This window comes from Mustela nivalis (assembly GCF_964662115.1).
Source record: "Mustela nivalis genome assembly, chromosome: 6".
Taxonomy (NCBI): Eukaryota; Metazoa; Chordata; class Mammalia; order Carnivora; family Mustelidae; genus Mustela; species Mustela nivalis.
In genome coordinates this window covers 78,667,868-78,684,472 of record NC_139025.1, presented here as the reverse complement: position 1 = coordinate 78,684,472, position 16,605 = coordinate 78,667,868, and the positions used below count along the sequence as shown (strand labels likewise).

General features: G+C 39.7%; 1 protein-coding gene across 1 annotated transcript in view; it reads right to left on the bottom strand.

The window, feature by feature from the left end:
• FBN1 (fibrillin 1) overlaps window positions 1–16,605 on the bottom strand; it is a 232,644-nt gene that overhangs the window by 203,138 nt on the left and 12,901 nt on the right. Inside the window, exon 2 of the mRNA XM_082734843.1 lies at window positions 1,434–1,516. Within this exon, the coding sequence (XP_082590969.1) occupies window positions 1,434–1,516 (83 nt within the window). The remainder of the gene's footprint in view (window positions 1–1,433; window positions 1,517–16,605) is intronic.

Here is a 16,605-nt window from a genome sequence, read left to right as displayed (position 1 = left end):
CAATAACATCAACAGCCTGAGAGAAGAAGTATGGAATACATTACAAGAGCACTGATTCTGTAGTCAAGAAGCTGTTTATCCTTCAGAGAAATATTAACACTTTCATGCCATGGAGAGACTACTGTACTGGTACCAAATGCTTGCTGGTGGCCAGAAGAAAAAGTTCAAATGGTAAATGATTTATATATATTAGCAGGCCACTACTTTTTATACTCAAAGGCATGATCCCTTTCTCAAATGCAAGCAGCAAATGAGACGTGCAAGGCTAAAAATATCACACTAGATAGAAAGTGCATTCAAACATCAAAAAAAAAAAAAGCGTAGGATAGAAATTGAAAACCATTTAGAAACAAACTGTCAAAAGATCCTATAAATACCTATTTAAATACCAGAAGACAGCATTTCTCAGAGATTCTATAGAACCTCAGTAGAGAGTTATTTTGTTAAGTTCATTTAGAAAACTCTAAATACCATTCTATACCTCTCTTAGTGATTAGGTTTTGATCCTTAAATAAAGCATGATGTGCCAAATGAAGAAGATGCTTTTGGTCAAAATCAAGAACTGAGAAAGAGATTAACTTTTTCAGGTCACCAAGAGAACACTGGCTGCAGTATTCTATTCTTCTGCACAGACTACTCTAGGTCAAGAGAGAAAGTGAAGTAATTCTTCAATGTCCTTTCAGCTCTAAATTTTCCCATCACACGGACAGAGCTTTCTGAAAACTGGAAATTACTTCATAGGTATGATGACAGTAAGAGTTCATAAAAGACAGAAGCCATAACCAATTTGACAGAGTACCTCCATTAAGTAGCACCTTTCCTGGCATGTGGTCTGTCACTCCACATTTGTGGGATATGATGAGAATATGGAGGTTTGCTGTGACCACAGAGTCAGTGGAGGAATTTCTGGTACCATTTGAACTCTTTCCTCAACTTTCCACTCATCTGCATCTAATACTCTATCCACTCCCTTTCCTCTATAAAAGCTAGGTCTGTCTTTGGCCTCGACCCTCCAGATTCAATATACAAGGTTTGAGTAGGCTGGTGGGAGGCCAACAGAGTTAGAGATTCAATAAGGAAAGCAGCAACGGTATCCTTTTTTCCAAAATCCCATCAAAATGATTACATAGTCTGTGGATCCAGGTCATGTGTACCCTTAAGCAAAGTAACCCTGTGGCTCTATTCCCTAGAAGACAGAAATATTATAAAGGAAGTCACTGAACTAAAGTGTAACAGTCGTTTGACCAAATTAGTGTATTTCCCGATCTGAATTCAGAGGAAGTAGGAAAATCTGAGAGCTGGAAGGATCTGCTATAAACATATTAATGGTATGCAGTTACAAGAAGTAATAAGAAGTTACAAGCACTAAGAATCACCATGCAACCAAAACAACAAAAGAACATGGAAGAATGACAGACCATCTCTTTACTTACGGACAATACACTGATTTCCACCAGGTAAGGTTTTCCATCCAGGACAACAGTAAGCATTATAACGTGAGCCACAGACATTGGGTCTGGAAAAAAAAAAAAAATCCAATCACAAGAATTCCATACTTAAAACACACACACACACACACACACGCCCAGATAAAAGGAAAAAAAAAAACCATCTCTGAGTTACAAGAACAGGATGAATTTTTGCAGACCAAAAAAAAGTAAACTCATGGGACTCAAAAATAGCCTAGTAGTTTGGGACTCCTTAATGTAATGATACTAATAAGGATATCCCTTAATATCATCTATGCATACATCAGAAAAATAAGAACCAGAGATACCAAATTCATTGCATTCTATCACTGCATTTGGCATAGATATAAAAATATATGGGGCTATATGAGTCTAATTTAAACAATAAAATTCCTACCAATCTAGTTAAGAAAGGTCATCATAAATCTGCATATAAAGTTCTAAATTTCTACTCATTGAAGCTGTACATATGTTTTTTTCAATTACCCAACTCACCCCTAAAATGTGACCATATTCTTCCTTTCACTAGAATTACGGGAATCCAAACTCTGACCTTAGTCAGAAAAAATAAAAGCCAAAAAATGTAAATATTTCTTTAGCCAAAGTTTGGAAACACAGTAGTTGATACCGGCAGTTAGAGGAAAATAAAGTCCATGTAACTTTGGGTTTCTTGTTTACAGCTATTTCATCAGGTTTCTTGGAGCAAAGCCTCCGTTCAGAATCCGAATGATCCATATTTAACAATTTAAGGGAGCCACTGGGTAAGGAAGGCTCTAGCTGGTTCTGTAGCAGAATCTAAGGCAGAAGATTGAACACGTGAAGAAGAAACCATTCATTTCACTATGCCACATCAGAGAGACTAAACCTTGATGCTACTTCCTCAAGTTCAGGGAGTGATGAATAAGATCAAATGTTTTGCAACTGATTTCACAAACAGTAGCTATTCCAAGCCTCTCTGGTATAAATCCTGCCGTCCCATCAGAATAAACCTTTAAGAACAACTGTGTCACTAAAATGTACTTCTGGTTGGGGTGTGCTTACATGTTCTCCCTGTCTGTGCCCACCATGCGTAATGGCACAGAAGCTTCCTGCATCTCCTCTGAACTCACTACTTCAAGGAGAAGCAGAACACGGGACCAAGGTAAGGTTTTTGGCTTGTCCTGTGCTCCTCTCATGGCCGCAGAGGACCTGGAACACTGCAGAGCAAAATGCATACTTCCCACTGACTGATGCCAAGGTCAAAGAGAGAAATAGGAAGAAAGTTAAAGGAGCTCAGGAAAGGGCCCTCCATCCATACCCAACAGTCCTCGGTATCTCCAAAGCCACCTAGAAAATGACTGGATAGAGGCTTACAATGTGCCTGATCCGAGGGGCTCCCTGAGCCTTAGTTTATGTCTCTATGTATCGGGATAATGCAATGTCTGCCTCGGTCCCACATCACTTGTGTCCGTCTATCAGATGAAATAATGGACATGAACGCAATGTAGCATCACCTCCTGACCTTCAACAGTGACTCAACCAAAGGAACTCTAAAAGATTAAGGAAGAGAGAGTTTATCACAAATTTTAAGCCAGGAGTTCTCAATCCTGTGCCCCTCCTGTGACAAAGTAGTGCCCCAAACTCAGTTCAGGGTACCCAGAACTTGCTGGGGCAAGTCAGAATCTTGGAAAGGGGACAGAGACAATAAGTTAGGATAGGGAGCTAGAGTTGGGGGAGCAACTGAACCTTCTAAACTCCATATTAGTTCTCCAGATTGAAAATGATAATCCAAGCCAGAATCAACCGCCTCAAACCCTCCCCACTAACAGCTCATTACAACTCCACTGGCTCCAGTCCAACCCCAAACCAATCCTGGAATAGCTTCAGAGGACCCCTGAGCCTTTGTAGGTGTCCTGTGGTCAGAATAACTCTGTCTTCAAAACAAAAATCAGGACATACTATCTGACGAGAATGAGTGTATTTATGGAGTAATAACACATATAACATGGTGAAAACGCTAAGAAAAAGAGTCCAGAATCAAATTTCATCCTACAAAACAAGATACCCCAAAGATTTTCCAAGGTGTTCGAAAAAAATATCACGGTACTATAAACATCCTCATTGTTTTTTCAATGTTTACAATCAATCTACATACAAAACATGGAAGACATTATGATTTACAATGATTGCAACACAAAATGTAAATGTTTTAAACCAGAACCTGTAAAAGTAATGGTATAGCTGTCATAAATCAGGAAACAAGTGGGAAAGACATGTGTGGAGAGAAATAAAGTAGATGATCCAAGAAATAGAGGTTTAAGTATATTATATAACGTTTTAAAATAATGAATAACTGAAATTCATGCTATGATTACAAAACAAAGTGGGAAAGGAAAGAGAGAAAAAAGGTATAGATGTCTCAGTGAGCTACGGCTCCATCTTTCATGGCAAGGGGCCAATGGGTAATGTGTAAACCTAGAAATAGAGGTACAAGCACAGTGCATGGTGTCATGAAAATAAACATGAGAAAAACCAAAACCAGCAATGGTTAAAATTGGTTGCCTCAAGAGATGAGGATCTGATGGGGCGCCTGGGTGGTTCAGTGGGTTAAGCCGCTACCTTCGGCTCAGGTCATGATCTCAGGGTCCTGGGATCGAGTCCCACATTGGGCTCTCTGTTCAGCAGGGAGCCTACTTCCTCCTCTCTCTCTCTGCCTGCCTCTCTGCCTACTGTGATCTCTCTCTGTCAAATAAATAAATAAAATCTTAAAAAAAAAAAAAAAGAGATGAGGATCTGGGAAAATGAAGAGAAATCTTTTGCATTCTCACCTAATACTCATTCAAATCAGCTCATTTAAAAAAAAATATGCATTGTTACACTTTGACCATCCTCTTTTATTTAAAGCAATTACTTTAAAAATTATTAACATCTGGGAATGCCACTCTGAAAAACAGTATGAAAACAGAGCTACCCTATGACCCAGCAATTGCATTACGGGGTATTTGCCCTGAAGATAGAGATGTAGTGAAAAGAAGGGACACCTGTACCCCAGTGTTCATAGCAGCAATGTCCACAATAGTCAAACTATGGAAAGAGCCTAGATGTCCATCAACAGATGAATGGATAAAGAAGATGTGTAGATATACACACAGTGGAATATTGTACAGCCATCAGAAAAATGAAATATTGCCATTTACAACAATGTGGATGGAAATACAGGGTATTACACTAAGCAAAATAAATTTATCAGAGAAAGACAATTATTATATAATCTCACTGATATGAGGAATTTGAGAAATAAGGCAGAAGACCATAGGGGAAGGGAGGGAAAAATGAAGCAAGATGAAACCAAAAAGGGAGACAAACCATAAGACTCCTAATCTCAGGAAACAAACTGAGGGTTGCTGGAATGGAGGTGGGTAGGAAAGATGGGGTGGCTGGGTGATGGATATTGGGGACGGTATGTGCTATGGTGAGTGCTGTGAATTGCTTAAGACCAATGAATCACAGACCTGTACCCCTGAAACAAATAATACATTATATGTTAATTTTAAAAAGTATTAACATCTTCTCTCATAAATGGGGTACTTTCTGCTTCATTCTATGAACAGTTTCATTCATTCACTGTTTCATTTCATTAGTTATGACATTTTCACTTCACTGCATTACTAAAATTCTACATAATGTCTAGTTGTGATTTATTTTTTTTGTATTCTCTGATCTTTTTTGAGTTTAATAACTTTATCCTTTATAATACGTAATATATCATTTCACTTCAAGTGTTTCAACCAACCTCCTCAAACAAGGACTGCTTTAATCTCATTGCCATTCATTCTTTAACACACTAAATACTACTAGGTTATTTGGCTTAATGCAAGATAGTAGAAAGATGTAAGATTTCTCCTCTGCAAACTCTGGTCTTGAGAACTGCAAACTAACAGCACTCATTCAAACAAGCTGGGTGGCATTTCTTCTACTTACACACAGGAAAAACAGCTCTAATTCTAGAAATAAAGGAATGTCTTATTTAAGTTGGAAAGCACAAGGCTATGTAAAGTCTAAAGTAGACACGTTGGATTATTTCCATTATAAAAGATTTTATTCTAAGGTTTCAGCATAAAAAGCATTAACAAAGAAGATAAATCTTTAATGAAGTTATTTTTGTGTGTGTAAACGAAAGCGTAGCATTCTCACCTTTCTTTTCCGTGTTACTTGGTCAGCCATCCCCACCAACCCACCACCAAAACAGCTAAGAGTTAAAGCTCTGTGCAAGTGGCAGTAGCATTTGGTGAATTACAAGTAAAACTCAAAGAGAAAAGAACTTTATGCTAAGTGCTAAAGATACATTACTTTATTTCATCCTCATAGCAACCCTTTGAGGTAAGTTCTATTATCATTGTCTTTAACATTAAGGAAATTATGGCTTAGGAAGGTTAAACAAAACAGCAAGTTCCCACGGTCTGGAAGTAAAGAGTGGGGATTTGAACTCAGGAAGCCTGACGCCACAGTACACTCTTAACCCCTATGTTAAGGCAGAAGTGCATTGGGGGCAAGACGGTATTCCACCCAATAACATTCATGAGGGTATGAGTAACAAGGGCCACAAAATGTCCATCAATAAACCACTAATAAAGCATAAATTGTTTTTACCTGTGTTCTAATCGCTGAAGGGGGATACATTTAGAGTCATTTCACTGCTGTATATTACATTGTTTTAACTGTTAAGTCTTTATCTGGAACTTCTATTACCAATTGCTTTGCATACAGTGCTCTTCAACAACCTACCTCCAGTCTCTCTGGGGAATGGGTGAGCCCCAGCAGGCTGAATATTCGGATCCAGTTCAGACAGCACTCAGAGATTCTGTGGGCTAAGCAAAAGCCCCTCTCCACGGAACAAACAGCTGTGCTTTGCCATGTCTGACCACATCACTGCAGGAATTGGCTTCTGTGCAAGATGTCTGCAGTGTGTCCACATTCCTTAGCCAGAATCCACTTCTGCAAGTCTGGCCTCTTTTACAGGCAAGATAGCCTTTCTGCTTCCTATCCCAAGTTCAAATTCCCTTTCAGACAAGACTGGGGTAATAAAAACAAGTTCAGGGGACTCTTATTTCATATGCATGTGAGGTGATTAAATCCTTGGGTAAGAAAAATGCTAAGCATTAGGTAAAGGTTAATGAGGCTGACCCTATTCCATGCAAGAGTTGACTGCTTTTCCGAGCTGTCAGGGGAAGAATGATGACTTAGTCCTCTTAAGTGTAACTGTGGCGGGGTTTCAAAAGGCCTATGCCCCCACAAAATAAAGGGTGCTCAACTATCCATGTAACCTGCCTGAAGGTAATATCTTAATATTCCACTGTTCCACTTTTTAAAAATGATAATTTTCACTGTCAAAAAATGTGAACGATCAGGGACACCTGGGTAGCTGAGTGGATTAAAGCCTCTGCCTTCAGCTCAGGTCATGATCCCAGGGTCCTGGGATCGAGCCCCTCATTGGACTCTCTGCTCAGCAGGGACCCTGCCTCTCTTCCTACTTGTGATCTTTGTCTGTCAAATAAATAAGTAAAAAAAACCTTTAAAAAAAGAAAAAAAATGTGAACGATCACGAAAAAACTGTAATACACAAATGAGCTAAATATATTGTGAACCATACATCATGACTTTAATAGTTTTTTGACAGATTTTTTTAATCCAGGTAAAAAGGAAAAAAAAATAAAATAAGTAAAAGAAAAACAAAATTTAAAAAACAAGTACTATCAGATGAGGGGATCTACTACTCCAATAACTTTGCAAGAGCTCCCCCCTTACTTAGGTGCCGTTATTCTGCCCCTTTTTGCTAAAGGCAGATGCCACATCTACTAGCAGTGATTTGAATACCACATGTGACTATTCCAGCCCATCTGCCAGTCACAACATCTCAAGTAATGAAACTTCAAACCCTGGTAATGAAAATGGCTTCTACGGCCTCCTTAAGCTTCCATGGGGGCTCTGCAGACCCAGGGACTCCTTTCTGGGTTGTCTGGGTCAACACTGGCTGGGACTCTTGAAAGCATAAGCCAGCCAGCCTCTCCAACCTACTTCATGAAGAATTATCCTCCTGATTTTTTGTAAATCTAAAACTGTTCTATAGTGAAAAGTTTCTTAAAAAGTAAAATAATAATACTGTAACCATGCACCTATATACTCTTCCGGGTTTTCTTTTTTTTTTTTTTTTTTTTTTTTTAAAGATTTTATTTATTTATTTGACAGAGAGAAATCACAAGTAGATGGAGAGGCAGGCAGAGAGAAAGAGAGGGAAGCAGGCTCTCTGCTGAGCAGAGAGCCCGATGCAGGACTCGATCCCAGGACTCCGAGACCATGACCCGAGCTGAAGGCAGCGGCTTAACCCACTGAGCCACCCAGGCGCCCTCTTCCGGGTTTTAATAGTGATTGAGACACAGTCTTTGCTCTTGGAAGAAGACAGGCAAATATGCAAAGAATGTCAATACAGCAGGTGAAACACAGTCATCAAGGTCAGCCTGGAGAGCTGGGAGTCCAGAACAGCGGTACTTTCTCCCATCACCCAGGGCAGGCTCAGCAGAATCCTCTCTGAGCGACGAGTTGCTGTTTCCCACTTGCTAAGAGGAGCCATTAGTTTCAATCCATCCCACTGTTGAAATTCCTCTTAAATTCTCTAATTCCATTACCAAACCCCTTGTTCATTATTCTATTTCAAGTTTTTATTTAAATTCTGGTTAACATATATAGTAAAATTGGTTTCAGGGGTAGCATTCAGAGACTCATCACTAAACACTCAGTGCCCATCACCCAGTTAGCCCATTCCTCACCCACCTCCTTCCAGCAACCCTCAGGCAAACCTTTTGCTTCAATCTTGGTGTTTCACTGCTACTCTGATATCACGTTCTTTTTTCCTGTCTTTCTCTTTCCTCTCTATTTCATTAGAACAATATAGCTATGTATCTTTTGCACGTTTACCATGCTTAGTTCTATGCTCCTAACTTCCAAACATAGACCCTCACCCTTCCTAAATGTGAAACATCTCACTATCAGCTTCAGATCTCTGCCAGGTGGGCCTAACCAGCCTACCCTCATCTTCACCTACACCTTCAACTTCCACCCTCCTGTCCCACTCCCTCCCCTCAACATCTCAGCCCTCACTCATGCATTCACCTCTCCTCCAGGACATACATGCTAAGTCCAGAGCCTTCTTCCATGTTCCCTTTTTAATGTATAATTTCACTTCCCCCTCTAGTGATAAACCTCCTCCTCAATTAATTCCAACCACCTTTCAACCCACCAACACAATTCCAGACATATCTCCCAAAAACCTACATATGCTAAACTGTAATTATTTTTAAATTAATTATATATCTAGATTCTCACCCCTGAAACCTGGCCCTACCCACTCTGTTCCAAAACTAGTAGTCCTCCAGGCAGAGAAACGATGTCTGGCCATGCCTAGAATATCCTGGAGTTTATTTAGAAGCATGCAAGACAACATTGACTGAATGCCTTAGTTAAGTACAAAGCACAATTAAGATTAATACGATGTCTTTGATGTCCTAAATAGGTTACCTGCAAATGCCACTAATATGGAAACTGTCTAATAAAACTATTTCTTACAAATTCATCTGTTTAAAAGAAAAATATTTCCTACCTGTTTGAAAGGCTATCATTAGTTAAACAGTCATGTATAATGGTTTCATACCTTGGTTATTTTGCTGATGTGCTGATCGTTTATTGCAATCAGTGAAGTTATCAATATTTATAATTCAGGGATCACTATATTTCCTTCAATACTCAATGCAGACAAAACTCATATATGCATAAATGATTCTGTTCATTTCTTTGGCAAAAGAAAACAAAAATCTCAAAGCAACTAAACAAAGGTTTTCAGCCACAAATTGGTAGACATTTCACCATGACAGGTTGTGGCAACTGATCAAGGCCAGAGATGGCAGTGGCCATAAGTGGCCAATTCCTAAAGACAAGTGTCACGAAGTTCACAGGAAAGCGTTGAAAGATCTCCTACTTGGGGGATCACTTTTCTCTCTGCTGAGTGGCGTAACTCATAGTACAGGCACAATGGAGATGGGGCTGCATCAACAGTTTCATGTGCTATGCTCCCTAAACTGTGCTTTTGTGGGAATTTTGTGTTGATCAAAAGCAACAGTCCAAGAACTTAGAAGCCCCAGAATTTAGGTCACCATATCAGGGACACACACACACACACATACAAACATGCACAACCTCCAACAACTAAAGGAAGAGAAAAGTGCAAAGACAGTTGCCCGAAATCTGGGAGGTCATTTTAGACTGGCAGTCAATTTAAATCCTGTTGGAATCTTTTCTAGGTGACTGGAACAGTGTACGTACATGAGTGCGTGGTTTTCTTAGGAGGAGGAGGAGGAGAAAAGAAAGGAGGAGGAAGAAGAGGAAGGACAAGGAGAAGAAAAGGAAGAGTTTAAAGCTACAGGGTATACTATAAAAAGAAACTAGACATTGAACCCAAAGACCAGAAGGGCTGCTCTGTACAGCAGGTCCTAATCCTTCTGATGCACTGAGTACTTTCTGTTTTTGGAACTCTGGATTAAACAAGCCTAGAACACAGAAGTCTGCACTGGCCACTAAACCATCCAGGTGGCTCCCAAGCTTCTAAAGGCAATGACTGGACTAACATGCGGTCATAGTCTGCACTGAACCAACTGCTCTCTAAGGGAGGGAGAACTGTGTCTGCCCGGCTGGCATCACCGAACCCCTGGATGGTTGTATAAAAGGTGTGTTCCCACCTACACATGGGGAGAGATGGATTTGTTTCTGAGGTGGGAACTTTACTATTTGACTCTGTAACGATGAGGAGGGATTGCCTCAAAACCAAATACTGAGCCTGTTTCAAATTCACATCTTACCCACATCTGAGAAGTTTTGACCTATGACACCATGAAAACACATATGGTGCATCTAGAAAACTGCTTCCCAGAACTCAACAACCCCTTGACTTTACCTATGAGTTCAGGGATTATGGCGACACTTGCTTTGGGCTGTTGCTCCATTACTCAAGCCAAACCCATGTTGTACTTCACCAAAGGGTAGATGAAATCGTAGAAATGACTGAAACACAAACAAGCAAACTAAAGAGGTGATCTAGAACTCACCATGGTAAAAGGCAGAATGGTGTCTGGGGAATTCACTGTTCCTTCAGTTCCAACTGTTCCCTTCCCTCATCTTTACCACCAGCAGAAAAAAAAACCATGATTCTCACTACTTCCCAGAAATTCTCAACCAAGAACTCTGTCCAGGGAGATAATAATGTCCTGGCAGCCCCACGAAAGACAGAAAAACCAACCAATGGTGTCAGGCTTAGGGGAAAGAATGAGGTCCTTCAGGAACTGGTAGGGCACAGAGACTCCGAACTCTAGTTCCGAGGACTGGAGCTCCCAATCGGACAAACAGGTAGAGCTCCAACATGTCATTTCTCTATTGGTATTTAAAACTTGGAATAGCTTTTCCAAAAGAAACAGTGTTAATAGGTGGTGGTTTGGTCCCTAGGCTAGGCAAACAGCAGTCTCTATCAGCTAAATAGGCTATTGTGGACTGGTCTGGGAACCTGACCACAACCTAAAATGTTGTTTCTATGGGAAAACACATTCCACGGCAGGCAACCAGAAGGAAACTTGGCTACTCAAACTCATGGTCCCTGCAGCTACAAGCAAGCTGGCCAGTGAGCTGTGAGAACCGAACACCTTAAACTCAGGCCACGCCACAGTCCTGAGGGCAGCTGGGATTGGAGCTTGCCCAGCCCCAGGCCCAGGGCCATCCCCCACCCATCAGGGCCAACAGGGCAGATCCAGTAGGTCAATAAATCAGGGATTTTAAAAAACTGTGTATACATCTGAAACTAGTGTAACACTGTCAACTGTATTCAAATAACAACAACAACAGCTGGGGAGTAACTGGATATTCTAATCCTTAATACACCTGATTTCTTTAGAGACCAGAAGGTTCCTCCACGCCAGCAGCTATAATATGAGATCAGGATCCTGGACTGTTCACAGACCAGGAGTTCGGTGAACCATTTCCAGGAAGACTGGCTTCCAGATGAAGCAAAGAAGCAGGTCGGTTTTGAAGTCTATTTGGTGGCCTCAATCTCATACTCCAGTTACTCAAGCAGTTCAGATCCCCCTGGAATCCAATAATTACCCTCTCTTTTGCAATGTGAGCTCTCTAAAGATAGAAAATTCAGGGGCGCCTGGGTGGCTCAGTGGGTTAAAGCCTCTGCCTTTGGCTCAGGCCATGATCCCAGGGTCCTGGGATTGAGACCCTCATCGGACTCTGCTCGGCAGGGAGCCTGCTTCCCCCTTTCTCTCTGCCTGCCTCTCTGCTTACTTGTGGTCTCTGTCTGTCAAATAAATAAAATCTTTAAAAAAAAAAAAAAGATAGAAAATTCAGATTTATCTTTACAATCCAGCCCCTAGCACAAGACCTGAATCTTAAATGATAAATGAAGGCTTAGGTTTTATATACACCTCTAACAAAGAGAAAAGTGAGCGAGAATTCTGTCAGAGTAGTGAACATTTAATTTGTTGAAAAGGTAAATATTCATAAGAAATTAAATAACAAAATAATGAAAAGATAATTACTACTAAGAGATCAATATCATTTCATCTGCTTTTTTTAATTTGAAAAACTCAAAATGAAAAGTCAAATACGTAAGAGACCCATAAAGAGAATTCATGGGGTCTAGGAGTGAAATACTTCCGTGTTTCAGATGAATCACTTAGAAACATTTTACAGCTATTAAGGTTTCAGAAACCTTGTGCCTCAAACTTTATTTCATAGGAGTCAAGAGGCAATGGGTCTTTTAAAACATTTATCTACCAAACTTTTTCATTAGAACAGAAGCAACACTGTTGCTAAGGAACAAAGAAATAGAAAATAAATCATTGATAGAATTTAAGTTTCTAAAAAGTCAGAAGAAGTCAGCTAAAAGCATGCAGTCATAGATATTATTTCATTGAAATTAACAATTCACAATATTAGGGACAAAGAACTTGACAAGTTTTTTTTTAACTTGGCAATTGAGGCAAAGTTGTAAGCATTTATCTCTAAGCATTTAGATCTCTAGAAAATTTTTAACAAGAATAGGTTAATTTAAATTTGAGGAAATTTTATGAAATTGGGAATTTATCTAGTCCATATGAAGATACACTATAGACTAAAAATAATAATTAGCAATTTTCAGAGAGCTTTATAATTTACAAAGTGATCATGTGACTCTTCTTCCACATCCTATCAAGAAAATATATTGCTATGCCCATTTTCAGATGAGGAAACTGAAATTCAGAGAAGTGAAGTAATTGCTCAAAGGTCACATAAAGGAAACATGTTATAAATCACTAATTAAAAACAAAAAAGAATTTATTAATAAAACATTCCAAGGTCAGTACTAGAGATTTTTAGATTAGAAAGATGTTTCCATAAATATACCAGCAAGAATGTGTTCATTTATATAAACTAGTTTATGCTTAATTTTTTGTATTTTGGTTTTCTTTTCTTGGGTCTACAGAAACAAACATTTTAAGACAGATCTTCCAAAGGATATTGGAAAAAGAAAGCAATGGTAAAAGGAACACATTTCAGAGACACTCACTCCTATAGACTTTTGTGCGGTGAGTATTCTATCCCATTCCCTCTAGTGAAAATATGAGTCAGCTGTTAATATGTTCAGTGTTTTGTGGGTGGGGAAGTGAAAAGCAAGGTAGAGATTCAAGATGTGGACAATTCAAAACCTACTCAAAGCTGCCACTGGAATATATTTTACATATGTAATTGAATATGGGTGTGACTTGTCCTTTTAAAAGTCAGTTCAAGGAGAACCTTCAGACCATGTAGGCATTCTGTTCTGGCTCGGGAAGACAATGAGTGGCACAAAGACCAGGGTGACCCATATGATGTTCTAAAAAACCCTCCAGTTTCAGGTCTCTATGACAATTCAGAGGCTTCCCTAGTTTTGTCCATTAGCTAGAGAAGGTCACACATTTCAACTGCCAGCCCATCTCTTCCCTGAAATCCAACCCAAAAGATTTCTCTTTCAGCCTGAGTGATGCCAGCACTGTCCTTTCCAAACTTTCTAAGTTCTGGGAAAGGTGTGACAGTATTCGAGTTGCAAGCTATAATTAAGCAGTGGGATCTCAATCCCAGGACAAAACTTCAACCTCTAAGAAAGGAAATGATGAGTCCTTATCTTTTAGAGGTACGTATTGAGATGTTCACAACAAATTTAATAGTCTTTCATGGTTTACTTCAAAATAATCTGCGGTGGGGGAAAGAAGTGGCTAAAATAAGACTCACCATTCACTGGTAAGGGTTAAAGCTGGAGCTTCACGGCATTATTCTCCCTAGTTTTGTCTATATTTGAAATTCCCCATATTAAAAAGTTAAAGCAACGACTTTGCAGCAGCAGGCAGTCTAGTTATAACCCCCCTCTCCTGTAATGCCACCATGACAACACACATAGGTTTATTTTTTCATTGAGGTGAAGAGCCACTTTTATCTGTTATGCAACTCAACATTCTTGAGTGGGATGGGGATCCCCATTTGGAAATAATATCAGTCAATCCCACGATGATTCTCATCTAAAACAAGGAGCAAGAACTAACTGAAATGTTTCTCTGCAGCTACTAAAGAAAGTTAACGTTCATTAGACAAGAAATCCAAAAACAAAAGACTTAACCACACTTGTGCAAATAACTTAGCGTGTTAGCCCAGGGGATGGGAGTCCTTGGGCATCACCACTGCTTTTTGACCTGCATGATTCGTTTTCATAAGCATACCTTGTCTTTCCTTATGACTAACAAAAACCCATCAGTTAACAAAAGACGAGGTTGAGGGAAAAAGGAAATAATTTGTATCCAATCCGTCAAAGGGCTGAATGTTGGCTTTTCTGTTCACAAATGGAAGAATTCTTATACTCATTGGAAATAGGAAACAGAAGGAGAAAATCATTTAGCAAAGAATCCTGGTATGTTTTCTGACTCCTCAAAATGTGAGGATGTGTGTTAAACATCCTATTTTTAAGGAGGGGATCCAAATGCAAATGAGCAGAGAATCAGTCCAAGGTCAAATTAGACTTTTGCCTAGGGACGCCTGGGTGGCTCAGCGGGTTAAGCGTCTGCCTTCAGCCCATGTCATGATTTCAGGGTCCTGAGATCTGGGAAGGGAGTCTGCTTCTCCCTCTCCCTCTCCCTCTCCCCCTCCCCTCTGCCTCTCTCCTCTTCTTGTGTTCTCTCTCAAAAAATAAGAAAAATAACTGTATTTTAGAGTCTGTCGTTTAGAATTCTCAGATACTCAAAAATGTCTACACAGAGTCAGAACTGCTGACCAAAAAAAAAAAAAAAAAAAAGGAAAAAATGGCTTGTATGTTCTTGTAAGATTCCTAAAAGGTTTCAAAAGTTTAAAGTTTAAAAAGAAAAAAAATTATTTCATTATTTGGGGTTTCTTTCTTTCCTGAGAAGTTAACAGAGCAGAGAAACTACCTGGTTGTTTGTTTGTTTTTATATTTTTGGGTTTTTTGTAAACTTTGATTGTATTGGTGACAGTGTGACTTACCCCAGGGAGATGAGAGATATTAGGTAATTGGAATATTTGTAATGACAAACAGAAAAATAACTACTATCCATTTAAACCATTCCTTACTTAAGGCAGTCTTATTTTTATAGCCTGTGAATGAACATGAAGCAACCACAACTTCCTAGGTTTATTGCCAATCAGTTAACAAGAGGTTGTTAGGTAGGGTGCAGGGTATACGAATTCTACCTAAGCACTGCCTAAATTAAGATAATGTATGTTTTTGTTCCACTTTCCCAGATGCTCAATAGCTGAATACCTCTTAAAAGTCAACTTTCATTAGAATCAAAATAGGAATCATTCAATAAAAATGAAAAAATAAGATTTTCAGTTTCTCAAGAGAAATTGGGCACAGAAGAAAAATAACGACAAATAAGAATCCTTTGTACTGAATGAGCATTACATTGCTGCAGGGCATGAAACCAAAGGAAGGGAATGCTCAGTTGGAGAGCAAATGCCATGGCTCTTCTCAGAGGTGGCCAATCTCAGTCAGCCTAGCCTCAAATCACGTAAGATGGCCTGCCCACAAAGCGCCCAAAGGGAACAGTAATAACAGAGTGAGTTGAAGGAGTTCTGGGTCTATGGAAAGGGAGCTTTCCATAGTTTGGGTGCAGATACTGTATCCAACCATCTAACACCCCTCTACTTCTTAAAACCCATTCCACATGACTCAGGCCTGGCCACACAAGTGCCCCATTTCTTTGGCCACAGTGATGGACACAGTGACAGGAGTGGCACCAAAAGAAGGGATCAGCAGGAAAGAGAAAAGTCCTGTTCCCAGAGCTACCAGTAAAATAATACAAACTTCTCTGGAGGAGTTGATGGGGGTGTATGGATAAGGAATTGCACTCAGTAAGTTTATTTCCCAGTAAAGGTAACACAATTTAAAGGAAGGGGAAATTTAAAAATGAAAGCCTTATCAGCACATTGTCTTTAGGTATAACCAGATCTCCACAAAGGGAGTTTCCATTAAAATAATCATTTTTAAATGTTTGCAGTTCAAGTTTGTTCCCTCTGTTTCTGAAAATAATCAATGAGGAGGTTGAGACCTCGGTCTCCAGATACTAATGGTTATCTAACTTTTGGCCACAAATATCCAGCCTCTTAGTATGACTCCACCACCTCTTTACCTTTATCCCTAACAGAATTCCAATCATCCTCATCACCGTAGCTAAATCATCAAGCACTATACTAGGAACTTGAGATGCATTATCGCCTTGAATCTTAGAACCACCCAGAAAGGTGAGTATTATAATCTCATTTTACAAGTGGAGAAACTGACAGTCAAACAGGTCAAACCACTTGTCTGAGGTTCCTTCCTAGTAGGTGGGGGAGCCAGGATTTGCCTCCAGACATGTCTGTGTCCACACTTCCAAGTCTCCCCAAAAACATGGCCAGTGGTTATTAGTGTTCATTGAAAATGACTCCTCGGTCCTCTAAAATATAGTCTCACAAGCAATACCACTGTACCCAGCTACCCACAGCCAGGCTCGAATAGGAAACCATGTGAGGTCGTTATAATGTATACCCCAGC